The sequence below is a fragment of the Prinia subflava genome, chromosome 18, assembly GCF_021018805.1.
Source record: "Prinia subflava isolate CZ2003 ecotype Zambia chromosome 18, Cam_Psub_1.2, whole genome shotgun sequence".
Classification (NCBI taxonomy): domain Eukaryota; kingdom Metazoa; phylum Chordata; class Aves; order Passeriformes; family Cisticolidae; genus Prinia; species Prinia subflava.
In genome coordinates this window covers 10328969-10355572 of record NC_086264.1, presented here as the reverse complement: position 1 = coordinate 10355572, position 26604 = coordinate 10328969, and the positions used below count along the sequence as shown (strand labels likewise).

Genomic DNA, 26604 nt, shown 5'->3' with positions numbered 1-26604 from the left:
TACAATAATTCTGTGGCAGCACCAAGAATACAACCCAGGGAGTCTCATTTTAGCTCTTTGCTTTGCTCCTTGCCATTATGCTTCATTGCTGTATTAATTACTGTGGCATGTTTGTGCCATTGCATCAAACTATGATGCTATATGTGGACAAAGAAAAAAAATTACATTTAAAGAAGTAGGTTGCTATCATTCAAAGATCAGGAAACGCCAATATTATTACCAATTACAGTTATTTAATTCCTTGATGGGTGGAATGTCATGTCCCAGGTGTAGTAAACCAGAAAATTGTGGTTGAAACACAGTATTTAAGGGCTTTATCTAATTATAAAAGATCCATAACTTATTACACATTAAAAGCCTCCCAAACACAATAAAAAAAGACAAAATTATGAAGATTGAAATGTAACCAGACTCTATCTTGAGGTCAGTTTTGGTCAAAATAGTTTAATTAGAATGATATGGCAAGGCTAAGAGTTGAAATAGAATTTGCCAGAAACAGCTAAGAAATCAATCAGTTTGAGATTTGAGTCCATTTTTGTCACCCTGAGATGTGATTGATCACATACTGTGCAGGAATCTCTGAATTGCTGCTGGTTGAGCCTTCAAAACTAAATAACAGCAGGAGTGGAATTAGGAGTTTTAGTCTCAAACAGTGTGTTTGACATAAGGTGTTAATTTAAGGATTATTCATTTAAATGTGGATAAATATTCTGGACCCAAACCCTTAACTACATAATGAAATTTCCTTATGAACATAGTTTGTCTCTCCTTGGTTAAATAATCCTTCACTCTCTTCTATTTTCTTTCCAGACACACTGTGAAAAGGAAAAATCAAAGTTACGTATCCGTGCCAAACCATCTCTCTTTCAGCATATGGGAATTTATTCTTCATTGGCTGGGAAGATACAGAATTTGAAAGTAAGAATAAGAAATTAATGCCATATTTTTACATTGTATGCTTGTGTTCTGACTTCTCAAATGAGTTTCAAGGACCACATCTTTGACATTAGGTGGCAACTATGAAATAGCCTCCTGTGAAGATTTTTGTTTTTAAATCTTGGCAGCTAAGAAACAATCAGTATAGCTCTGTCTACAAATTGTCACATTGAGTCCCAGTGATTACACTGAAATTAATATTCTATATCAATTAAAAATGGATTGTATATTTTTTGACACAGAGGTGATTATTTTCTGGAATAAATTCCTGTAGTAACTACAGACATCAATGTACTTTTTTTTCTATTGTATGGGTGAAATTACATTTCTTTATATCAACAGGATAAAGATTTTGGAAAAAATCTGCTACATAAAGCACATAATAATCCACCTGCAAAACTGGATACAAGCCTAAGAATATACGAGCAATATACCTTGGAAAAAGTTTATGAAGGACAAGACTTTTTTTGGGCTTTAGCTCCAGTGGCAGGGGACTACATCAGGTTCAGATTTTTAAATCCACTAGAAATTGAAAAGTAAGTATTACATGACATGGAACATGGAAGCCTACATATATCCAGTTTGGAAATACTTGAGTCTGAAATTATCAGTGCTCAACTGTTTGTATAAACCTTGTCACTGACAAAAAATCCATGATTTGCTATTTATCTGCTCTTCTTGAACTGCCTTCCTGAATTATATCTCTTCATTGGTAATTAGAAAGCTTCCTATTTTTTTTCCTTTCCTTCAGGTAAATATTTTACACTGTCTCATGGTAATTCTCAAAGAAATTTGTTTTTGACTGATGAATTTCATCAGTGGTGTTAGTGAAAGCTTTATTTGCATAGCTGCATACAGATATCAACTCTGTATCTCCACCTAGTGAGTGACAGTGGTTACAATAAACACTGGTGTTCTGTAGTAATTAATTGTAGCTAATTAACTGGTTAATGCTTTCTGAAACTGGGGTAGGCTGGAGTTTTACCTGTTCCTATTGCTGAGAAGCTGCACTGGATGAAGCTGATTTATATATGGTATTGTCTAATGGCTGGTCCCAGCCCCATTACACTGCCAGTCTGTGAAAATGTAGGGTTAATCCTATAATATTTAGTGGTTTTCAGCCTTGAATACTTGATATCAGAGGAGAGAGTTTGATGATTTAAATTATCTTAGTTCTTTCTGGATCTAAACCCCTAAGAACTCTTTAACGCCAGAAATTTAAAACCAAACAGGGATTTTAATTCTTAGATGTTTTTGCTTGGATTCTTGTTTGGTCAATGTTCTTGCTTATTTGTTATAAAGGAAATTGTGTAGAAGCACCTGAGTTGACCAGTACTGATGAAAGAGGGGAATTCTCCTGGCTTTAGTATCTGGCCTATTAGAAACAGAATTTTTTGCTGCCACTCACCTTCCAGAAGCCCTTTCCCCCTTCAGTCTTACAATTACAGGAACAGATCAAAGGGAAGACCTTCCTTAGCCATTTAAGCATGGAAAGTTAATTTATTTGGAACTTGAGCACTAAAAAGGGGCAACACTTGCAATTTGTGGTCCCAGAGAAGGATGGTTTAAATATTTGTTCTGTTTAAAATAAAAATACTACATTGTGGTTTGGTTTATAGTTTCAAGGCCTATTTGTGTTCTCTGTAGCCAAAAATATACAAAGAAAAGGTATCTTTTCTTTATGGACAGTATTGAAACTTTCCTTCAAAACTGGAAAGAATTACTCTTCTAAAGTATAAAATACCTGGAAATAATACATGTTTTTCATCAGGTACTTGTTCAGAAGTGGAAACGTGGAGCACCCTGGTGATAAACTGTTCAACACTACTGTGGAAGTGTTGCCAGCTGATGTAAGTCTCTCATTCAGACCCATATTTCATTTTCAGAATATATTCAGACCCATATTTCATTTTCAGAATGATATTCAGCATAAAATGGCATACACTAGACAATACTTGTTAGAATGTTATTGTTTTATTTTCTACAGGAAACGCTAAGAAAAGAATTGGCCGATAATGGAAGTAAATTTAACTACCCAGCAACCAAAGATGGATACTTAAAGATAGGTAAATTGTTTATTGTCACTTCAAGACCAGAAATTATGTTCCTACATTTAAAATGTTTCTGCTCTCAAGGATTTCATTAACTCTCTGATAAATTCAACATTCCAAGGTGAACTAGTAAGGAAAAGAAACCCTTTGCATTACTGCGTCTTGTGGTGTATGGTGTTTGACCAATGACTCCCCTATTTTGGTTTAAATATGGCCAATGACAAAAGCCAAGACGTCTAATTAGAAGGAGAACTAATTACAGTCCCTGTAAAAGGTTTTGGTAGCTGGGGTGGCTTCAATGAAAAGCTGCCAGAAGTTTCCCTCCTGTCCAGTGGAGCCAGCTCCAGGACAGACCTACAGACAGACAGACAGGCCAAGGCTGAATCCACCACGGCCCCATTCCCCATCTCCCTGCACACCTGGGGTAAGAAGGTAGAGAAAATAAAGAATAAAGCCTAGCCCAAGAAGAAGGGAGGGTTGGGGAAAGGTGTTCCTAATATTTGGTTTTATTTCTCATTACCCTACTCTGATATGATTAAATTTTTTTCGCCAAGTCAAGTCTGGCTTGCCCATGACAGTAATTTGTAACTGATTGATCTCTCCTTGTCCTTATTTCCACCCATGAGTTTTTTCCAAAACATTTTTTCCCTCATGTATTCCTGGATTTAATTTATAGTTTGTAATTTAGAGCTTTTTCACAAGTTTGCTTGGAAATTTATTTCATTCTAATAAATGTTCATATGGGTCTTGTTTTTTTGGTTTTGTTTTTTTGGTTTTGTTTTGGTTTTTTTGTGTGTGTTTTTGTTTTGGTTTGGGGTTTTTTTTATTATTATTATTTGTTTTTTATTTATTTTTTTAGGGGCTTTTGAAAATGGCATTGCAGAAGGCAGCATCAGTCAGTCAATAGGAAAAATCCAAGCTATTCGTTTATCAGTCACTTCTGATTCTCCAGTCTGGGCAATACTGAGTGAGGTAAGCATATCAATAAAAGCAATTTATTATTCATTATTAAATGAATTTTGGTCCTTCCAATCATAAAGTATTGCCAATCAATCATGTTATTTCATTTTGAATAGAATTTTGTGTGGAAAACACAAGTGAAGAATTTAATATTAATTATTTTCAGGACAGAAGTTAAACATACTTCCATGGAAGTGCTGAAATGCTCAAATGGGATGGTTCTCCAGTTTTGCAGTGCTGTAATCCTATTTGATAGGACTTGGGTTTTGACAAATAAAGCTTTTTTCAGTCACCATCTTGGATATTAATTACTTTTTGTCAACATTTTCAGATGAACCTCTGATTTTTTTAATTCTTCCAAGTTTTTCCCAAGTGTTTAAATGTCAGTGAGTCCATAAGTAGAAAATACTCAGCAGAAGTCACTGAAGAGAATTACTGCAGCTCTAAACACTAGCCATAGCTAGAAAAGGGAAAAACCAATGTCATAGGAAAAGCTCCTGCAGATTTTAGAAAATAATAGACTTTGGTTTTTTCCAGGTACTTATCAAGACATCTGAAAACTGAAAAAATCCATTTTTGATGTGTCACTTGTTATGTATTGCTTGAAAACAACGCTGACTGCAACAACACAAAAAAGGACTGGGTCAAAAGATCAATTCCATACCCATTTAATTACTAATATTCTGTATTAGGAAAGAGTTGAGATAAATCTTAGGTCTTTATACGACAAGGTATGTGAAAAGAATGTTAATAATTTCTATAAAATGTTCTTGAGTAATATGTCATATATAAAAATCTCACCTTAGTTTGGCAACATTAAATAGATATTATTATAAACAATTGATAAGGCATTATAGCCTGCCTCAGGGACTAAAGCATAAAGGTATAAAGAGTTTCAAAAATGTCTGTATTTTTATTTCTGGTGAAAAATATTAAGGCATTTCAACTCCATTAAAAATACTGGTCAATTTTGTAGGGAAATTGGAACTGAAGGAATAGTTGTAAATATTCGTTGCAAGTATTTAAAGTAGTTCACAACAGCAAGTTAATGTTGTGAAAATTGATCTCAAACTTAATATAAATGTGTTTCAGCCTTAATGTAGCATAAGTTATATTAAATATTTTTTTAAATGAGAAGTGCCTAGAAGTTAAGTTATCATTTGAATAACTTGAAACTTAAACAGGTATTTTTTGGAAGATTGTAAAACTTGTCAGTGAATTGTGCATTGAATTAATTACAGGAAATAAGAGTATTATGGGTGACTATATTTTTGTAGAAAGAAAATCTATTTAAATAAAATTTTGGATCCTAAATTTAGCTAATCAGTGTGTACTGATATTTCAGTCCTTGTCACGAGTTCAAATTCAACATAAATTTGAAAATAAAAAAGTAAACCGCAGTAGTCTCATTTGAAAAGTTTTTGGGAAATGACAATCCACTTTGGACATTTACCTGTTAATGGGCAGAATTCCAGGATCACTTCCTTAGCATGTAAACCACGACTGCACCCTCATTCCCCTGCACAGGCACTGCATCCTGAAAGCAGCAAATAAATTCAATTTGTGGATTTGTATTCAATGGTTTACATTAATGTAGAGTTGTATTCTTAATGCCACAGTGGTTTTCATTTAGGATGAGATGGAATTAATTTTTTTACATTAAAACAATACAGAAGAGTGTAAAGACAACCTCTAGTAATATTTTGAAAATATTGCTCATAGGTTTATTATTTATCTATTTTACTTTATTTAGATTTTTATGTACAGGATTGTTTGTATACTGTGGTGCTGTATATGTGTAGATATATGTATGCTATATATGCATGTAGATATATGTACATACATATATTGGACCAAATATTGCAGCCTTCATTAGGTTGGGAGTTTAATGCAGGCATTGCTTCCAAATGATTAATACAACTAATTAAAAATTAGTTAAGAAACATACGACTTTCAACAGTTTGATATTACTAATGTTTTATTCAAACAATTTTGATTTTCTCTGGAGCACAGTTACTCATTTCTCTGAATGTGTCCTATTCTCGACTTAAATCTTTTTAAGGGCTTTTGAAAGGGACACATCAACATTTGCCTTCAGTACAAAAGGCAGATGTGTACTCGGCTTTAGTATTTTATTTAAAACGTTTGTATTTCGCTCTGCTTCGCGGCACGTATATTCAAGTGTCAGGGTAGGAGTCCATTTGTAACTAACGCTTTTTAATTCGAGGTTACAGGTTGGGAATCCCTTTTCCTGGCGGCTCTCTGGCTGCAGGCGTGTGGAGCGGAGCGTCCCGCACTGCCCGCGGACCGCGGCCATACCGGCACAGCCTCCGCCAGCGGCGCCGAGCGCTGAGGGCCGCGGCCGGCGATTGGCTGAGGCACCCCGCGCTGGGCGGGCCAGCAGCGGATCCAGCCTCTCATTGGCTGTCACCTCACGCCGGGCACCCCCGATTGGCTCAGCTCGCTGCCCATCTCCCGCGCCCACACACGCTCGGCGGCTCGGCTGGGCCGCGCGCGCTGAGCCGTGATTGGCCGGCGCGGCGCGGCACGAGCGGCGGCACCTGCTCCGCATCCCCGGGAGCGGCGGGGACGCTGGGCGCCTGCGCGGCCGGGGATGCGCCGGGACAAGCGGCCGGGCCCGGCTCCGGCTCCCGCCGCCGGTAAGCGCCCGCCGCGGGCCGGGCAGCGCCGGGACCGCCCCGGGAACCACCGGTAACCGCCCGCCGCGGGCCGGGCAGCGCCGGCACCGCCGCCAGTAACCGCCCGCCGCGGGCCGGGCAGCGCCGGGACCGCCGGTAAACGCCCGCCCTGGGAGGAGCTGTGTCGCGGTGCTCGGTAAGCAGGCCGGGAGAAGCGGCGGCCGCCCAGCCCCGCGGTGGATCCCGTGTGGCGAGGGGAGGGGGCGGTGGCTGCCCCGCTCCGCCCCGCTCCCCTCAGCCCCCGGGGCCTGAGGCGCCCCCGGCTCGGCCGCGCCTCACGGGCGGCGGCGGGTCCCGGAGGAGGGCGGTGGGAACTGGGTGAAGGCGCCGCAGGGGAGGGTTTGGGAGCTCGGCCCCTTACCCGAGACCGGCTGGAGGAGCGCGGCCCCGGGGATGAACGACGGGCGCAGCGCCTGCGGCGCTCGATCTCACTTCGAGGTATCCCTAAAAGCGGGTTCGCCTTGGGTACCGACGGACACCGCGTGCCCGTTTGACCCAAACGTCTATTATTTATTTTTTTAAATTGGAATATAAGGTCTTCTTGAAGGTTTTAATCGAGCTCGCTGTAGCAGCAAAATATCTCGAGGCACCTGCGGGAGCGCAGCATTGCGGCTGGAGTAAATGCTGAATTTCACATTCGGCATCCATTCCAGCTGCCTTACAGCTCGGGTAAAGGGAGGGAAGAACCCAGCAAAGGAAAAAATTAAAGTTGCATAAGGATTCTTGCATGCTTTTAATGGAGCAGTTTCAGCTGGATGTTGTCTTATGTCGGGTTGATGCCGGTGTAGCAGAATGGGGCAGGAATACAGCTCATGGTTATGGGGTGTGGGAAAAACTCCTCCACTTTTCATGGCCTTGGATGGAATTGATATTTGGCCCTATGAAAAGCTCATGTGTTGATACTGGATGTAGGATCTTTGGATTTTCGAGTGAGAATGGCTGTCTTATTCCCTTTCTGCATGAGAATCCAGAACTCTGAGAATTACATGGAAAAGGCATGACCATTTGCAAAGTCCATAAATAAGTTAGTAACCTAAAAGATCCTGACCTCTTACTTAGTTTTGCAGGAGATGGAATAATGATGCTACTGATGGCACGTATAGGATACACAAAAACCATGGTGCAGAGTTACAAGGGTTGACACATTTGCAGTGTGCAACCCAAATTAAATCATCCAGGTGGGAAGGGGCAGCAGGAGATCTCTCCTGACCTGCTGCTCAATGCCATTATTTTTTATAAATACTAGTCTGTGTCTCAGAAAAAGCAGCTTGTTACTCCAGGTGCAATATTCTTCTGATGTTGCAGCACTGTTGCTGGTCCCTGGAGCATGCCTTGCAGTAGTACTGCTGGCTTAAATGTCTTTTTTAAATGTGTAGCTGTGCTGTGGTTACCCAGGGTAAAAAGCAACCAAATTATGCAAAATATATATTTAAAATTGCAAGTCTGAACTTAGATACATTGTCAGGACTTCCAGTAAATGTGTTCGGGATTTTATGAGAGCCTTAGACTAAAATTTCTACTGAGTTACGCTGAGGAAATTTTAACAGTGGGATTCCTCTTGGCTTATTTTCATTGCCATCTTGAAAACAGAGTAAAAAGAGTTTCTCATAGGTCTTCATGTGTTAATTAGGAAAGTTCAGTAGGTTTTAAAAAAATTAAATGTGTACTGTGAAGTTGTGTTTTGAGACAAGAAACACACTGATTTCATTGAAAGATTTATTTTATATTTTAAAACTATAGTGTGGCAGAGCTCACAAAAGTTAAAGATATCATGGATTGGTTAAAACCACCTTTGCCTGGCATTTGAGTGATAACTGTAATTGGTCTTGATAACATATTTCAGTATTTCTGGGATTATTTTAGAAGTGTATCAAAATGTCAGAGGTTAAAATGCTCCTTCTCTTCTTGAAGGAAGAAGTAAGAGATATAATTGAAAACTGAAGGAAATTAGGGAAGTCCTAGGCAGGATCAGGGAGTAGTGATAAGATTCAGAGGGAACAAAGTGAAAGCATCAGGCATTTTGTAAGGGAGTGTTTGGAAAGGTGAATAAGTACTACTGTCACCTCTTGGATGCTCTTGGTCTGTTTATGGAACAAATGTGAATATAATTCAGAAGTAATTACAGTAAAACTACAGTTACATGAGTGAAAAGCATTTTGGATCATACAAAACACCCCTGAAATGTGCTGGAAGAGGAGGTTGTTCCTCTTCCTCTGCCTCAGGAGAAGCACAGGAGATGACAAACCAGCTAAGGTAAGGTAGGCAAGCTAAAATTCTAAAAATGCAAGTGTGAAATGTGGTTAATGTATGACACTTCAGCTAGCAGTGAAGGGCTTCAGAAGGTATTGGTATGGAATTCTTTGACTGCTTGTCCTAATAGGATAATTAGAAGAAAATGGGGTTGGTAAAGCTGATACTCCTCAGGCAAAGGTGTTCAGAAATACACCACGAGATTAAATGTTCACCTGTGATAAACTCAATTACTTTAAATCTTCAGGGCAGGATTAAGGTCTACAACTGCTAAGGAGATCTATGACTTAACAATAACTCTAGTTTTTAACTGATTTTTTTTAAAAAATCAATTACAAAACCTTAGTAAAATTTGCAGATAACTATTGAATGTACCACCTCAAAAAAGGGAACCACAGACTCGCTGTCTTCAAGCAAGCTTGTGAATTCCCACAAAGAATGGCAGGGATTGTGGATTGTAATGGGGGAGAAAATAAGAATGGTAACATCATTAATGTAGTTTTGTGGAAAATGGGTGTTAGTCCCAAAAAAACGAGGCTTTTGATTATTTCCTGGTATTGACATAGTATTACTGTGTGAAACACTTCTTTATGATAATCCTGTGTTTTGGCTCGAAATCTGATCAGTGCAGTTAATAATAAATTAATAGATCTTAAGAGAAATAAAGCCCTGATACTGTTTGATCTCTGTATATGTTGCTTGAGAAAACCTTTGGGTGTTAATAAATTAATGATGAAATAATTATTGGTGGAGTTATAATGTTTGAATTGCTTATCCAGTTTGATAAAACGAGGAAGAAAGTTACACATTCAATATAAGACAGTATCTATAATTGCTGGGATATTTAGAGTTGTAAACAATTCAATCTCTAAGGAGTGATGATGGAACTGAGAGGAGGGTGCTGCTTCCTCAGGTGCAAAAGGCACCTCAGCACCAGAGCACTGAGTGTAACCAGTAGTGGCTACAGGTAAGGCAAGGCTTGAAAATGCCTTACAATAGCAAAATAAATATCAGCATTTATTTAAGCTTACTGTGAATAGAAATTAGTAAGGACCAAGGGATAAATACCTGTGCAGAGGTGTCTAGAATCTGTCTTCATTCTGTTTCCAAATTCAGACAAAATAATTTCAGAAAAAAGCATTTTTTGCAGGACCTTTGAGGAAATTTGCGTAGGCATTTTTGACACTGCTCCTCCTCAAACCACTGGATACTCTAACATTAAATTGGATTTGTCTGTTGTACAGATGTGAAACAAAAAATGCTGGAAAACAATCTTTTTCACAGCAGATTAGATTGAGAGGCTGGGACAGTTGTCTGCTATTGACATTTATACAGATTAAAGATTTCCAGGTTTCCCTGAAATTAGGAAGGTATTTGCATTTATGCCTAAAGTCTTGTTCTACCTAACTTAAACTTGAAAATTACTGGATAATAATTTTGAAGCAGAAAATATTTTCTGGAACCATCTTAAACTTTCTTTGGCACTTACATCTGGAGCCAGTATACACTCTGCACTTACCTAAATGTAGTCATTGGAAGTAGGGGCAAATACAAGTGCAATTCTGGCAGTGGATAATTATCTAATTAATTAGTACATTCTAAATCAACAATTTCATTTTTCCTAATGAAAGGGATGTTACTTATTGCTGCATTGTAGAGAATGATTCAACTTAATTATTTGTTCAGATTTATGAATGAGAAAAATGAAAGCAGTCTTGCTTAGTTCTTAGAAGTATAAGAAAGTATATATTAGAAAATATATATATTGCAGTCAGGTTCTTGGTAGATTTGGTAAGGTAAAGGAACAGGCTACAGGCACTTCCATAGGGAAAACAGGAGGGAAAAGAGAGTCTGAGTCAGGGCTCAGTAATAAAAAATTTAAAAAGCAAATTAAGATAATATTATAGTGACAACACTTTCTGGTAGTTATTTCTCCTTATTTTAATGTTTTTGGTTTTTTTTCTTCTTTTAGATAAAGCCTGGGTTAAAATGGAACTAGTATTGATAATATCGTTGAAATTATATTTAAAATCTGACACTTTGAATTCTTCAGATAAGCAAGATGCACTTCCAGTGGGACTGGCTGTGCCTGGGTGTCCTGATCATCAGCTCAGTGACTGCAGGAATGGAAAACGAGGAAGATCCGGATGCAGATGTTGAAGTGGAGAATTTTGACAAGCAGTCCCAAGAGGCTGATGCTGACAGAGATAAATCTTCTATAGAGGTGAGATTACAGAGGTCTTCAGTTCAAGCTGGTTAAATACAAGATGCACAGTTACAACCAGAGCAAGTTAATCTGCATTTGACAACTGAGTGGGTCTCCCGGATAGCAGTCTGAGTTTTTGTGTTGCTGTATGTGACATAAAGGGCAAAACTTAATGAGGAATCTCTTCTGCCCAAGTGTAAAATCTTCTGCCTGTGGCTGATAATAATCAAAAAGGTTTTTATTCAACCTAGATACAAAACCTTTTGTTGCAAGTCCTAACATGCCACTTCTAAAGAATTAAATGGAGAGCACCTTGGTCTCACTGAGACTTTGACTTCAGACCCATCTCTTGACTTCATCACTTTTGACACTGTCTTTATTACCAGAAAATCTGTATGCTGTTCTTGAAAAGAGATGTGGACAACAGGTGGGAAAACAGAAGAAAGGAAAACATACAAAGAAAGAAACAGGGAGGAAGCAGATTTGGTGGAAGTTGAGAAAAATCTGGGGGGTTTTGTTTCACATAGGATGTAACAAAGCTTTAGTTATGAGCTTTGAATAGAGGAAGCAACTTTTAAAATTCAGAGGTGTGAAATTGCTCCCTGTTGGAGGGATGCACACAAACAATTGAAATGTGGGTGGGGGGAAAAGGGGTTTTATGCTGCTGAGTATTTCTAATGAACAAAATCTGTTGCTCTGCCTGGGTGGATTACTTCTGGAGATGTGAGACTGGATTTCAAATGAAAAATTGTAATTTAAGTTGGGACTTGTATGTGTACATATCTCTTAGGTTGTGTACCAGACTCCAAAGCCAACTGGGGACGTGTATTTTGCAGAATCCTTTGATGAAGGATTGTCTAGGTAAGTTAATGTCGTAAAATGATAAACTTTTACTTTCAGCAGTTTAACTTACAGTGCCAGGACTTGTTTTGTATTCATTTTTCTGCTACTATCTTTATAAGAATCATATTTATGAGTATTAGAATTGGAAAGGCTGTTAAAGCTGAACTTGTATGTAAAACTGAAGTTTATTCAGAATTATAGAAGTCAGAAATTGAATTACTATAGACTTATAATTGTCTATTCATTTACATTTTTAGGAAATATTTTCAAATGCTGTATTAGACTACTGTCTTTTAATTTTTCTTTGCATGTTCTTTGAACTACATGCAGTTCCATGATGCTGACTCAGAATCAGAATTACAAGTTGACAGCTTAGAAGCACAAGCTGTTTTTCCTTTGTTTGTTAAATAATACAGCCTTGCACAGACAGATCAATGAGCAGTACAATTTGTGTTTTAGGTGGGTGTTGTCTGTAACTCTGAAAGAAGACGTGGATGATAACGTTGCTAAATATGATGGTAAGCAGTTTTATTATTTATCTCCACTGGGTAGTTTGTGATGTCCTGTTGTTTTTTGAGAAATAACTACTATTTCTTTGAGAAATAACTACTATTTCTTTGAGAAGTAACACAGAACTTTGAGTGTCTAGATGACCTAGGTCAGAAATGTTAGTTTGTATTCTGTTATCCTGAAACTGAGGTGTGAAATGTTGCTCATTGGGTTGCTTAGTGTGAAGATACCAATTTATGAATCTTCTCTAATTACATGCTGGAGAAGTCCTGATGTTTTCTTCCTTTTCCCATTGACACAGGCATTCTTCAAGATTACAGTGGATTGTAAAAGTAGGGGGTTTTTGTGTGTTCTTTTCTGGAAAAAACTCCAGTGAATCTTGTCCTGTTAATCTCTGAGAAAATCCAGCTGCCCTTTTAGAAGAAATCTTGTTCTGTGGATGTTGGGCACATGTGTATTCAACTGTATTTATCCCAAACTTGGAGAAAGTAGAAATATCTTCTATTTTCAAAGCTGGAGGCTTGATTTGGACCAAATCTGATAATTCTTGGAAGAGCTTTGGGGAGGAGGGAGGGAGCTTCATCTATGCTGTGATTAGATTTAACTCAAGATGCCAATTCTGTGTAAGCAGGAAAAAAGTAATGATGCAGATCTTTAGCTTTACACAGTGCTTTGTGACTGATGTTTATGTGATGATGGTAGAAGTAAATCTAAAATCTGGAGAAATATTTTGTTCCTCTAGCCATTGCAGGATACCACAACCTAAAGATCCAGATCTACAGTATTAAAATTTACTTAGAGATTTCTATAAACTTCAGAAAAACAAGGAATAACATCTTTGATGCCAACATCTCTTCCCTACCTTGCCAATAGTCTTTATTTGTTGCTAACTCTTTGCTTGTAACAAGGCTGTGATTTCTTGACCTCAGACTGCATTTTTTCAATTTGTGTGTGTGTTTTAGGAAGATGGGAAGTAGAAGAGCTGAAAGAAAACGCAGTGCCTGGAGACAAAGGATTAGTGTTAAAATCAGTGGCAAAGTATCATGCAATATCAGCAATGCTAACAAAAACATTTGTTTTTGATGATAAACCTTTGATTGTTCAGTAAGTAATCCTTCAGATTTTTACTTGATGTCTATTAGTAAGTTAAAACATTTTGCTTACATGGAAGTGTTTTGACAATAGGTACTAATACAGTCTTAATATATTCATAATTAGAATGCAGATTGGGAGTTAACTGATATTTTTCTGATACTCTGAATGTTTTTCTCACTTTTTTTTTTGCCCAGATATGAAGTGAATTTTCAAAAAGGCATTGACTGTGGTGGTGCATATATTAAACTTCTCTCCAGCAGCAATGACTTGAATCTGGTATGTCCTCTTGCTTAATATTTATTATCAGTTGTTCATTTGAGGAACAGCTTGGTTCTCCATGGGTGGTGTCTGATATCCAGGATGGAGTTTAGTATTTCCAGGATTTCTGTATTAATGGAAGCCACGGGATCTTAACTCATAACTTGTGAAACAATATTTAACTGAACACCACAGGCATGTTATTGTGTATTCAAATACAGAAAAGATAAATAGTTAAAAGATACTGACATGACTCTGTAATGCAATGTACTCTGAAGGAGAATAATTATATCTGATATTTTCAGGGTTGTTTGTTGTTGTTACTTAATGCAGAGAGAAAAAGGCACTGATAAAATACTGGATATTAATCTCCTGGGGTTTATCTTCATTGGAAAATGAAATTGTTATGAGGAACAGTAACTAGTTCCTTTCCATCTTTTAGTGTAATGTTTACAGAGGGAGACAAATAATTGGGTGTTTTCATTTGTGACAGGCACTCCTATTTAACATAAGGATAAAATCTAAAGATATGAATGTATTCATCTTCCTTGAAGAGACTGAGAGTCACTCCCTGAGAACAGAGAGCACCCATCAGCTCCACAGGACTGTTGGGTTCCCTCCATGATTTATTCTGTTTTTAGAATAGAATAGAATTTTAGAACTTTTCATTTACCTTTTAGGAGTAGGTAACTGTGCTCTATGCCAAGAAAAATGAAGTATCAAAAGTGACGTAATCAAATGTCCAGTGTAACACATTCTTGCTTCTACAGGAACACTTTTTTGACAAAACACCTTACACAATTATGTTTGGACCAGATAAATGTGGAGAAGATTACAAACTGCACTTCATCTTCAGACATAAGAATCCTAAAACTGGAGAATATGATGAAAAACATGCTGAACGTCCTGATGTAGACCTAAAAAAATTCTATTTGGACAAGAAGACACATCTGTATACTCTTGGTATTGTTTAATTCTTAAAAGTGGAATTTCAGTTCTTAAATTGGAGAGATTAAAAATGTGGTTTTGTATGCAGAAGCTTTGTAATGGAGTCTTTGTTTGTAATAGCCTGTTAATTCTGAGTGGTGGTTGCTTAATGATTTGGGTTAAATGGTTTAATGACTGGGTTTAACTGCAGGATATAAAAGTAGCTTTCAGATGCTACTGCTTAATATTCAGTTACAGGAAAAAACAAATCAGCCCTGCCTAGCCTTTACTAATAAAGGCCTTCAGTAATTATTGTGTTAAAACTATTTTTAGTGGGGAAGATATTAAAATATACAAGTGCCCACTATTCTAGGAAGGTGTCAGAGGAGTGCAGTTAGATCTGCAGCATGCCATCCTCTGCTAGTGAGGATCCTGTTTGCTGTTATTGGACTAAGTCTGTGCTTATTAAATAGTTTTGGTTAAATATATCTGTAACATTAAATGGCTCCCTTATTTCTTCAATATAAATTTTTTCCATTTAGTGCTAAAACCAGATGATACATTTGAAATATTAATTGACCAAACAGTTGTCAGTAAAGGAAGTCTACTTGAGAATATGATTCCTCCAGTAAATCCTTCCAAAGAAGTAGAGGATCCTACTGATAAGAAGCCTGACGATTGGGATGAGAGACCAAAAATACCCGATCCAAATGCTGTCAAACCAGACGACTGGTAAGGAGAACATTTTAATTTTTACAGTGTCTTTTACATACAGGTTATTTGTTTGAAAGATTTGACTGGTTTTATTTTGGGCTTTGCTAATGACAATTGGAATAGATTTCACTAAGAGCACTAAAGTTTGAAAACATAACTGAGGTGGGTATAAGGATCTGGTTGTGTTCTAAGGAGACAAAATCATTATTTGCTGGTTTTGCAACCTGCGTGGTTGCAAGTAGTAACTAAGGTTGCTACACGAGAATAAGAAGTTTTTTCTACCATATAGTCTTAATTTATAATGAATTTTTACTTCTGTGTGAACTACTGTTCTTATGGCAACTCAGAAAAAGTAGGGAAATCTCAATGGGAAGACCTGACTGACACCTGCCACTTGATACCATCAATTTCTGGACTAAATACCTCTATGAAACAATGAAAATATAATCCAGACATTTATAAGCAGATAATAAATTAGATGTCTAAGGTTCATGATCAGTGAGTCTCAATTCTTTTTGTGTTTTTGACAATCACCCCTTTCATGGCAGTTGTGTTCCTTTGAACAGAACATTGGTCCCAAGTCAGCTGCTGTGTTTTCTAACATTGGTCTGTAATTGAAGGGATGAAGATGAACCTGCCAGAATAGAAGATCCCGATGCTGTGAAGCCTGAGGGCTGGCTGGATGATGAACCACAGTATGTTCCAGACCCTCATGCAAAGAAACCCAAGGACTGGTAAGTGCAGCTTGTTCAGGTGTTTTGTAGATGGGACTGGTGTCTGTGGCAGATTATTTGTTGTAGAAGTCAGTCCAAACCTCATTGTCTTTTGAGGGAGGAATTGGAATGTGGAAGGTATGGCCACTGCTTCTGTAAAAACATGAATTTGTCTTTGCCTTTCATTTTCTGAAGATAAATAAGTAAAACCAGAATATGAAGGTTTCTTTTAAAGAACTTACTAGAGTTTAGGTTGCTAACTTGAAATCATAATGTAAGTCTCAAAGGGATCTAAGCATCCTGGGTAGAAATCTTTCAAGCTGTCTGCAGAGGCAGGAGTGTAGTAGAAGTCAGTCATGCTGTGGTAGTTATGTGACCTTTAAATAAAAAGGTGTAGCACTCCTTAAAAAAATTGTGTATATTGGGTAAAGTTCTGTGAGTGGTCAGAGTTGAGGTTTTTACAATATACATGGACCCCACCTTCAGCCTGCCAGTGTTTGACAGCTGGCTGATCTTCAAGCAGTTATTTGTCTTTTTTTTTCTCTCTAGGGATGAGGAAATGGATGGGGAGTGGGAAGCTCCTCAGATCCCCAATCCAAAATGTGAGAGTGCACCTGGTTGTGGAGAGTGGGTGCGTCCCATGAAGAACAACCCAAAGTACAAAGGGAAATGGAGAGCACCTATGATAGATAATCCGAACTATCAGGTAACAGCCAAATTGTTGGTCATGGCTAAAGGTAGAGTTCAGCTGAGCAAGCAAGTCAAAGCAGTATATTTACTTAGGCTTTTTGCAGTATATTTGTATTTTAGAATGAGTCTGAATACCTCACTAATAGGAGATTTTTTTGCTTTTAATTTGCCTTTTGTTTTCCTTGAAAAATACTGGGAAACAATAATGCTTCCTGTGTTTCAACAACTTACCTGTTTAAAGTTGCCTTTTGTACAACTTGCATTGGTACCATTTATTTAGTATGGTCTTCAGAATTGTATTCTGAATTACATTAACATTTTAAATGTGAGTCTTTTAAATATTAACAAATGAAGCCTTTCAGTAAGCAGATTGCCTTCCTAGTTCAATTTTAGAGGAAGCATCAATTTTGGATAATTAAATTCCCTTCCTTCCCTGCAAATATTACAGGTAATCAGCTGGATATTAAAGAGAGTTACTTTGTATTAGTTATGGCTGGGAAGTACTTGAATCTGATATCTCTGAGGGTAAGATCCTAAGCAGGTTTGCAAGCAAAATTTGGCTATAGCTTTTACAGATATCATAAAGTTGAATTTTCCTTCCCTAAAATTTTGTCTAACACTTCTGCTAAGTGTCAGTTATTACTGTAACCTCTACAGTAAAAAAGAAAAAATTACTTAGGAAGTCTGCCCTAAACCATAAAATTGAGACCTATCTTCCAGAATCCTACACACTATTTCCAGTTCTGTTTTAGATAGGTTAAACTCTACTGCTTGTCTTTTAAAGTAAAAATTCTTATTATATTGAAGTGTCTTTGACAAATTGTTCTTTTGGAGAGCCATAGGTGACGTGATCACATTTGTTTCCATTAACAGGGGATCTGGAGCCCTCGGAAAATACCAAACCCAGACTATTTTGAAGATCTTCACCCGTTCAAGATGACCCCAGTCAGTGCCATTGGTTTGGAGCTCTGGTCTATGACGTCTGAGATCTACTTTGATAACTTCATCATATGTTCAGAAAAAGAAGTAGCAGATCGCTGGGCAGCAGACAGCTGGGGCTTGAAGAAATTAGTAGCAAGTGCTAATGAGGTATAAACTTTATTATGTTCTGGATAGTATAAAGCTGTGGTGTTGGAAGAATTTTCTGTCACTGCTGACAGCATTAATTTGTCTGCAGTTAATAATTTTGCTGAGTAATTTCTAGGTTTTCTGTCTTATAGTTTGGCTTTTTTACCCTTCCCAGGTGAATGTGTTTTGAGGTTAAAAGGGTACTGCTTTTTACTTAAACACCTAGTGAGAAATTGAGTTCCTGTGAAGCCTTCTGCTCTTCATGTTGATTTTAGAAATTCAGTACCTGGCAGCAAGTGAAAGAATGAAGGCTGAGTTACTTACACTCTTCCCCTCCTGCCCCTCTGCCCCTATTTTCCCTTGTGACTATATCCATGGGAATATTCTTTATATTATTCATATTCTTTAGATGCTTCCATCCCACGAGGAATGAATAGTCTAGTGGCTGGGAAGGGTGTAAAGTGTGAGGTTGCCAAGGCTCCAAATGTTACTTTACAAAGTTGTGTTGTGGCCAGTCTGGTGTGGTTGGAATTGTGCATCTGTTCCTTCTTACTCAACACCTGCCATTTATTTCCAATTTGTAGAGTTGTTGCTTTACTAGTATTGAAATACTAGTTTAAATAATTTTTAAAAATTATTTTTAAAAAAATAATTAAAAAAAAAAATTTGAAATACTGTTTTAGTCATTAAAAAGCAAAGGTAAAGAAGGGTTTTGGACAACATAAATGTATACAGTACACTTCATAAATTTTTTAAAGTGTTGAGAGGGATATAAATGCAGTTATTTTAATTTTTTTTTAATACAGCCTGGTATGTTTAGTGAATTGTTGACTGCTGCAGAAGAACACCCCTGGCTCTGGGTTCTTTACATCTTGACTTTAGCACTCCCTGTTGGTCTAGGTGTGTTGTTCTGCTGGCCAGGAAAGGTTAGTGAAATTTATTATATTTTTATTTGGTTTTATTCTTAATACTTTATTTGAAAACTCTTGAGCATCTGTGCAACAATATCCTCTTTTAATATGCCATTGGTATTACTTAGCTTACAGTGCCTGTTTAACTCTTAATTGGAGTTGAAATATAAATAGATTTTTAATTCGTTGTAGAAATCAGATGACTATATGGACTTCAAAAAACCTGAGACATCTAAGCAAATTACAAAGAGAGAACTAAGAGAAGAGGCTGAGGAGTTTGAAGATGATGAGCTGGAAGAGGAAAAAGAAAACGAAGGTACTGGTGAAGATGGTAAAATGAGTGTGTCAGCTTGCAGTTTGGTTAGAGACGTGAATAGAACTAGTTCATGGATTGCATTGTCAATAATTACATCCTGTTATCTTGGACTATGTGAAATGTGCCTTGCTCTGAGCCTTTTTTCCTCTTTGATAACTTCCACTGAGTGGTATCCCATGGCTAATAGCTCTGGAAAATAATAAGCAGAAAGTAAGGCTCTATTCAGGATTTTTTCACTTTCAAGAAATGAACATGCATCCAACACTATTTTTTATGTCTGTAGACAATGATACATATGTTATCCCTTCTAAATATTTCATATATTAAACACATTTTAATTACTCAGGTATAAGTACCTGAAGCAGTTAAAGTCCCTTTATTCTTTAAAATGTGTCTGGAATAGCTTTAAGTCTCTAACAGAAATCCACTTACACCTCTCTGGGAGGGTTATACTATTCTGTTGGTCACTGATTTGAGTTATTCTTGTTAAAGCTTGAAAATACAGTAGGCTTGACATACTGAAGCCTGCAGCTTCCTTTATGTTGCTTTTTAACAACCTGTTGTGTGCCTGCAGAGATGTGTCCTGCTGCCCAGGGGAGAAATCAATAGCAAATCAATAGCAAATCAATAGCAAATCAATAGCAAATCAGCAATCAGTAGCAAATCAGCAATCAGTAGCAAATCAGCAATCAGTAGCAAATCAGCAATCAGTAGCAAATCAGCAGGTTGAGCTTGTACTTCAGCCTCCAAGGATAAAATCATCCTGTGTTACTGTATTGGAGATCACTGGGTACTGCTCAGCTGTAGCTGTGAGGTGCTGTTAGCATTTCCCCGTGTCTATATAATGAATAAAAACCAAAGCACTTAACTTACAATGCCTTATCTTGACTTTGATGAGGAAATTTTTAGCTTCAGAACTCTGCGAGGTTCTGCCTCTTATTTCACTCTCCCTTGGTGAGAACAAAGAAAGAGACAAGGGGCTGACGTGGATAATTAGATACGTAGCAGACATTCATGTTTTGTTGGGGGTTTTGTCTTGGGACTGACATCACTTTGTGTTACTGATTGAAACTTGGTGGGTTTTGTCTGTCTTTGCACCATGTTCTGTGAGCGTTGATGGTTTCTGTCTGCATGATTTAAAAAATTCAGCATCAGCCTTTTCCATGCCACTGCTGACAGAATTGAGGACGTGTTTGGCACAGTGCTTGTCACACCAAGCTTAGTCCATCTGCCTTGCTATTGGAGACCAAGGCAATTAATTATTCTGGTTATGCTGCATACACTCTTTGCTTTAGCTTAAATTGTAGCTACATGATTGCAGTGTTGTATGCCCCTACATTTTCCTTTTGATCTTACTCTACTCGACCTGTTCTTTGCTTCTGAATTACAGATTTGTTTTATTCTACCCAGTCTTGATGCAGATCATAGACAGTTTGTACCTCATATGCAGCTGTTGCAAGGCTCATTCCTAATCCAAATCCCTCAATTCCAATATTCTTCTGTTAATTTAGTTAATTACAACACATTACTTAATAAATAATATGCTAAAATATGTGTTTCAATGTCAGAAATAAGGCCTGAGCAATTGCAGAGGAACTTTGTTCTTAAATTGTACTTGGAACAGCTGTTCATGGTGTTGCAAAGGTAGGTTCTATTTTAGACCTTCACTTTTAGTTACTAAACAGAACACAGAGTAAAAGGAACCTAGCTAGCTTTTGTATGACTATTGCAGGGTTTTCAAATAAATTCTAGACTGCAGAGGCAAAGATTACACTTTGCTCTCACATGACTTGATGGTTTCTTGCTGTAAGAAGAATTGCTCAGCTTCCTTTAGCTTCCTGCCACCTTTTACCACTTGCAGGTTGAAATCTTCCCTTCATTTCCTATTGCTCTTTTGCCTCTTTATATCTGAGAGCATTAGAGAATTTGTCTACTGCCTCCTTTTCCTGATTCTTTTTGCTACAGAGAGAAGAGAAATGGAGGAGACAAAAAGAGAGCTAATAAAGGATACAAGGAAGATGGGAAGGGAGGCTCCTGTTTCAGGTACTGGGAAAGGGAAGCAATTTGGGCCAGGACTGGCCAGTGGCTCTCTCCTATCTGTTTTCTTCCCTCTGCTCCCTTGTTGGTGGTAGAACTTCAGGCTGGTGGATGTCAGCTTCCATCAGGTGCAGATGCAAGTTTGCTCTGAGATTTCTCCCTATGGTGTCTGTAGTCAGAAATATTTCCTACTAGGATCTTTGTCTCTTTATGATTTTTACTTTATGAGTTTCTTCATAGTCATTACCTCCTCCTTTGGTTTTTTTGGGGGTTTTGAGCTGTGGAATAGTGAATGACTTGAGATCCACCTTGTAACATGGGACCATTTTAAAAAGAATGAAAAAGAAAGTGCAGCACAACAGCAAATTTCAGAAACACTTGGCAATTCCTTTAACACCACTGACAATGAGTTGCTGGCAGAGTACCTCTTGAAGGGCATTGTCCATGGGATTTACTGTTTTATTTTGTTCTATGTTAATTTTGTGGCATTGTCTATTTGTCTGCTTTGTCTCCTTGTTTTCCTTGACCTCTAGAACAATATTGCAGGAAGTAAAAGAATGTTGCCACAAAATGGAATTTCAGGGGCAGAGTCTTATTAGTCAAGTTCTACATTTATTTATAGGAAATAATGCTTAAATTGCTATTTGATTAAATTTAAAATAATAATTTTGATAGTATAGTTTTCCAGTTCTGGGTTCTACAGCTTCTGATGTCTGAAGTATTTTTTCTTTGGGGTTTTTTCCCCCTCTATTGAAGTTTGTACTTATGGGAGGAGCTGGATTTGCATCATTCATCATTTCCAATCTCTTTATTAGAATATGAGCAAAGCTCTTCTGTTAAGGGCTTATTTTTAGGACAGAGATCTTTGTCTATATCTTTCTTAAACTATCTTCATTATTTGGTCATATTTCTCCTTTTGATAATAGAGACATAGTAGACATGAACCAGGTGTATTGACAGACGGCAAAACTAACTTCTTATTTCATAACGATTAGTGAAGCTCTGTTTGGTTCAATATATAGCTATATTGCAGCCAAAGTTCTTGGTACTTCTACAGAAGTCTCATATTTTAACAAATTAGGTATTTCTAAATTTTCATCAACAAGAATCAGGAGAGTCTGGTCTGACATGTGACAACATTCTAAATTTGCATGGATATTTTTGTTTCTGTTTAACTGAGATCCAACAGTCTGAAGACAGTATGGGCTGTTATGAGAAGAGGCAAAGTTGGAGCTATTAAAATTGGTTATTAAATGTGGCAGTTACTACTTTCTACTAATTCATGGGAATTGTACTCTGTGTATCACAGGCATGTTTTAATGGGGTATTTTGAAAAAGCAGTTCATTCTAGGACTGAAATTGGCCTCTTTTCCTTACTGGTATGTCTGGATTTAGTGTATTTGTAATACAGTTCTGCTTTACTAAGTAAAATTTACTTCTTCTGCAGAAGATGAAGGTGAAGGTGGTGAAGATATTTACGATGATGAAGAAGAAAATGAAGTTCCAGATGAAGAAGTAAATCAAGTTCTAGATGGAAGTCAAGGTGATGAGTTAAATAAATCTGATTCAGAAGATGAGGTAAGTTTGCATTTTTCCTACTTTCTCCTTGCCATTGTTTGTCATCATTCTTCTAACTAAGCCCAGCTACCTACAAGTGTTTTTCTTCTGTTGAGGCATAAAACAAACCCTGAGATAAAAATAAGCTTTGGGTTTGACACCTCAAATGCTCTGCATAAATACAGTTATAGTATAGAAGTGATTGGACAGCTCCCTAAACATGAAATGTTTTTACAGGAGTATAGTTTTTAACAGATTATTAATTGCAAGTCTTGAAAATTTGGATGCTGCAGCAGATTGGTCAGTTTTCATTGTGCTTCTTAATTTATAGAACATATGCTTCCAATTGAATAGCCTTTTCCCAAGACCTAGAAAAACCTTCCGTTTTTCAGTTACATACTGGGGTTTTTTATTCCAAAATAAGGTTTTAAGCAAAATAACAATAATAATGTTGTGTTTTTGAACACAGCATCTGCAGTTTCATTTTTCTTGTGCAGATTAATCCAGTCAGCCAGATATTCCACAAAATTATTTTCATAAAATATCATTGTAGAATGGAATTTGTGCTTTTCTTGTTTGTCAACTACTCATTAATTAGTCTTTTATTTAGAAACTGGTAGTGTCTGAAACAATTTAGATCCACCCATTGATCATCTCATGCTTGCCACTCCCTAAATGAGTCACTTTCCAGGTTAAGGGAGTTGTTCAATGTAAGGTTAACTCCTTTTGATGTAAAACTCTTCTAGGAAACTGTACCTTGCATGAAGTTGTTTCAGCACTAAAAGTCTTTGTTAATCACCCCTTATTCTGTGTTTTCTTTTGTTCCTGTAAGAAGTTTTCTTTTCCTTGTCCATTTACCCAGGAATACAGTGAAAATAATGGCAAGCTGTGAGTGTGTCTGTGGCATTACAGTCACAGTGAGGCCGTGGCTTGCTTTTCTCTGGGTGTTTTCAGAGTGGAGGCGTTTCTGTTTTGAGTTGTCTGGAGCACATCACTCAGGCTGGGCCAGTTCTGTCAGCTGCTCCTTCAAAGGAGGTGCCTGCCATTAGGAGAGGCAGGAAAGCAAAGCCTGGTCTGAAAATGGATTTCACATTGGGAAGGCTTTTCCTGTGCCTCTGTGAGCCCAGTGCTTTGAAACTGGACACACCACATCTGATTCAAGGACAGTTTGTACCTCTCCAAAGGGTACAGCTAAAATATTTTAAATACAACTTACTTCAGAAATGAAATAAAATTAGCAAAAGATGCACTTTAAGAAGTTAAATCAGTTTAAAAGTCACTGCTTTTAAACCAGCAAAGACATGGGCAAAACCAAATTCTTGACATCAGCTTAGACATACTACTCTTTTCCTTCTGAATATAGAAATAAAAATTTGTCTACTCACTTTATTAATCATCAGATTAGAAGTGTAGAAAAAAATGTCCTATCCCCTAAGTGCTGCGTTTAGTGATAAAATGACTGGGGAGTTCAGGAAGAGGAATAATGTAGCATGCCAGTTTCAGTAATTAAAATAGGTCTAAAGTGTTGATGCTGAATTTATTTTTTTTCCAGAAGAAAGAAGGTGATGAAGGAATGGGAGATCGACCACTGAAGTCAGTACGCAAAAGAAGAGTTCGAAAGGACTGAGTTATTTCCAGGTCTAGAGACAGTGACAGTAACTTCTGGTGTGCCACCAAATTCCTGAGCTTGGACAGGAAAAGGAGGAGCTCATTGCTATTTAACCTCCTGTTTTAATTCTCTGACCTCTTCAACCATCTCAAACTTCCTCAATTCCCTTTTTTAAAGCATAGATGCTATCTGTGAAGAGTTAGCTGGTATTTCACATTCAGAATAAAAGGGAAATTACAACTTGACCAACTGATTTTTAGGTGAAGATTCTTAAGATTTGAACTTTCTTAGAAATTAGTATTAGTTGGAGATAAACTTACTCTAAATATTTTTTTAAATGAATGCATTATACTCCTTTTGTAGCTCTAGCACAAAATAAGCTGTTCAGTTTTCAGCTAAAAGAAGATGGTAGTATAGATGTAGCATCTGTAGCAGTTCACACTGCTATGAAAAAAGGTACTTTTTTTCTGTGCAGAGCTAAATGCAATAATTGTTTTTTTGTATGATGATTTTGTGCTAGCAACAATTTTTATTGTAAATTATTTATTTTAGTTGATCTTGTTACATGGGTGGTCACCTGTTCACTTTAGGCATTGGTTACAGTAATTTATTTTCAAGATATATTTTAAAGTAGAATACAAGTGGTAATTGATGTGACTTGTTTTACTCTTGAATGCAGGTTTCAAATCTGCAGAAGTCATATACAGATGATTTTTTCAAACTTTTATAGTTCTCATGTTCTACAACAGTGGTATGACCCGTTTATAGAATACTTGCTAAGTGTATATTGTCACCTAAAAATATTTATTAATTCTTGCTTAATATGAAATTTATTAATATAGATAAGAATTTTTGATGGATTAAGTTTTTTACAATGTGAGTAACTTGGGCATTCTCATAATATAGTTTGAATAAACTGCTTATTGTAAAGAAACTTTGTTTTGTTGAAGTTCAGCTGTGTATTAAACAATAAAATTTCAGTCACCACAAACCTCTTGCTGCTTGGCAGCTGCCTGCAGTAGTAGTAGAATGTGTAAATGCTGGCAAAAGTAGTCATACATTACAAAAAGCAGAAATGCATCAACTCCTAAGGAATCAAACAGATTTTCTTGTGCCTGTCATAAAATTTGTCCACTTTAAAAGGAAGTATTTTCACAGCAGATTCCATGGAAGTCTCTAAGAAATGAATTCTTAACCCTTATGAAGAAGCCAATGTCCTCAAGTGCCTGTTTTGAAGCCTTCAGAAGTTAATTATATTTGACTTTTACTTGGTGTGAATTACATGGAAATGTCTCTAAGTTTTTGTTTAATTTGGGGCTTTTTGTGTCTTTTTTTAACTGCAAGTTCCCACCTCTTTACTTAGGGTCTCCATGCAAAAGGTAAGAGGACTCCAGGTTACTCCTAGCAATGGATGGAAGCTGTTAGCAGTGTAGTATCCTGCTAGCAGCAGTTACTGTGAGCTGTCAGGGAGCATTTCAGCTCACCTTTTAAATGAGTAATGCCTGAGTCTGATAAAAATCCTTTGGAATTGTTACACCATTTGGGTGTCCTGGGTTGGTTTGGGTGTCCATTTGGGGTCTGGTTTGTTTGTTTGCTTGCTTAGGGGTTTTGGAGGTGTTTTTTTTCTCTTACGTGATAGTTACTCCAGTTTACTATAGTTTCTTTGATGTTTTTATTTAGTTATTATTTAGTTATTTTTTATTTATTATATAATATAAATAAATAAAGTTATTATTTATTTAATTATTTAGTTATTCCAGAGATTGGTCACCCCATGGGGGATGCTCATCTTTCCCTTAGGGTTTTGAACTTCAAGTTCCCATAAACCATTGATTGATGGCCCATCAGCTTTGATCCCCTGGAACCTGGAGATCCCATATATCCTTCTGCACATCAGCGTGCTTGGATCCAGATTTATACAGATGATTAGAGGAGAAATAGCAGGGATGTTGAGGATTTGAGGCTCTAGAGACAGAAAACCAGGCAAAAGGGCAACCCCTGTTCATTGATCCAGTGCCACAGTGAGATTTCACCCACACTTCTGTGCACTGGCCATTTTTTTCTGAAAAAAAATAATTTTCAGGAAACATACTTCATCTTGCTCTCATGGTTGCCTGAAAGAGCTTTAAAATTAAAATGATGATTTCCAGTTCCAGCATGTCTTGCTATTAAAACTGTCACCCATCTTTGGAACTCCATTAGCAGCAAGACCTGCACAGCCTGCACTCCCTCTGGCTGTGTTTGCCATCTTACT

The 26604-nt window shown here is 37.3% G+C and overlaps 2 protein-coding genes across 5 annotated transcripts in view; both read left to right on the top strand.

Moving 5' to 3' along the window:
- Positions 1–5261, top strand: part of MGAT4D (MGAT4 family member D) — a 31987-nt gene extending 26726 nt beyond the window's left edge. For 2 of the 3 annotated variants that reach the window (XM_063415274.1, XM_063415271.1), the window contains 6 exons: positions 811–918; positions 1279–1472; positions 2708–2786; positions 2924–3002; positions 3847–3959; positions 4485–5261. In XM_063415274.1, the coding sequence (XP_063271344.1) occupies positions 811–918; positions 1279–1472; positions 2708–2786; positions 2924–3002; positions 3847–3959; positions 4485–4511 (600 nt within the window). In that variant the 3' untranslated portion in view covers positions 4512–5261. Of the gene's footprint in view, positions 1–810; positions 919–1278; positions 1473–2707; positions 2787–2923; positions 3003–3846; positions 3960–4113; positions 4435–4484 lie in introns of those variants that run through there. The other variant, XM_063415272.1, reaches the window with a different exon arrangement.
- Positions 5262–6642: 1381 nt separating this feature from the next.
- Positions 6643–25284, top strand: CLGN (calmegin). 2 transcript variants are annotated; one of them, XM_063415174.1, is made up of 16 exons: positions 6643–6782; positions 10950–11120; positions 11893–11963; positions 12405–12463; positions 13418–13559; positions 13745–13826; positions 14579–14771; positions 15278–15467; positions 16070–16183; positions 16712–16868; positions 17726–17941; positions 18727–18846; positions 19024–19147; positions 21113–21190; positions 22632–22762; positions 24294–25284. In XM_063415174.1, the coding sequence occupies exons 2-16, from the start codon at positions 10959–10961 to the stop codon at positions 24366–24368; spliced, it is 1914 nt and encodes a 637-aa protein (XP_063271244.1). In that variant the 5' UTR covers positions 6643–6782; positions 10950–10958; the 3' UTR covers positions 24369–25284. The 2 variants fall into 2 exon arrangements, with proteins under 2 accessions (XP_063271244.1, XP_063271243.1); XM_063415173.1 differs by lacking the exon at positions 6643–6782 and adding an exon at positions 6952–7084.
- The last annotated feature ends 1320 nt before the right edge of the window (positions 25285–26604 follow it).

What these genes read in the sequence shown, in the direction of transcription:
- CLGN (XM_063415173.1), top strand. Translation starts at nt 7,040, where the DNA reads ATGAACGACGGGCGCAGCGCCTGCGGCGCTCGATCTCACTTCGAG. An exon ending in TTTGATGAAGGATTGTCTAG is followed by an intron (nt 11,964 to 12,404) that starts GTAAGTTAATGT and finishes TTTGTGTTTTAG; the next exon opens with GTGGGTGTTGTCTGTAACTC. An exon ending in TAGATAATCCGAACTATCAG is followed by an intron (nt 16,869 to 17,725) that starts GTAACAGCCAAA and finishes TTCCATTAACAG; the next exon opens with GGGATCTGGAGCCCTCGGAA.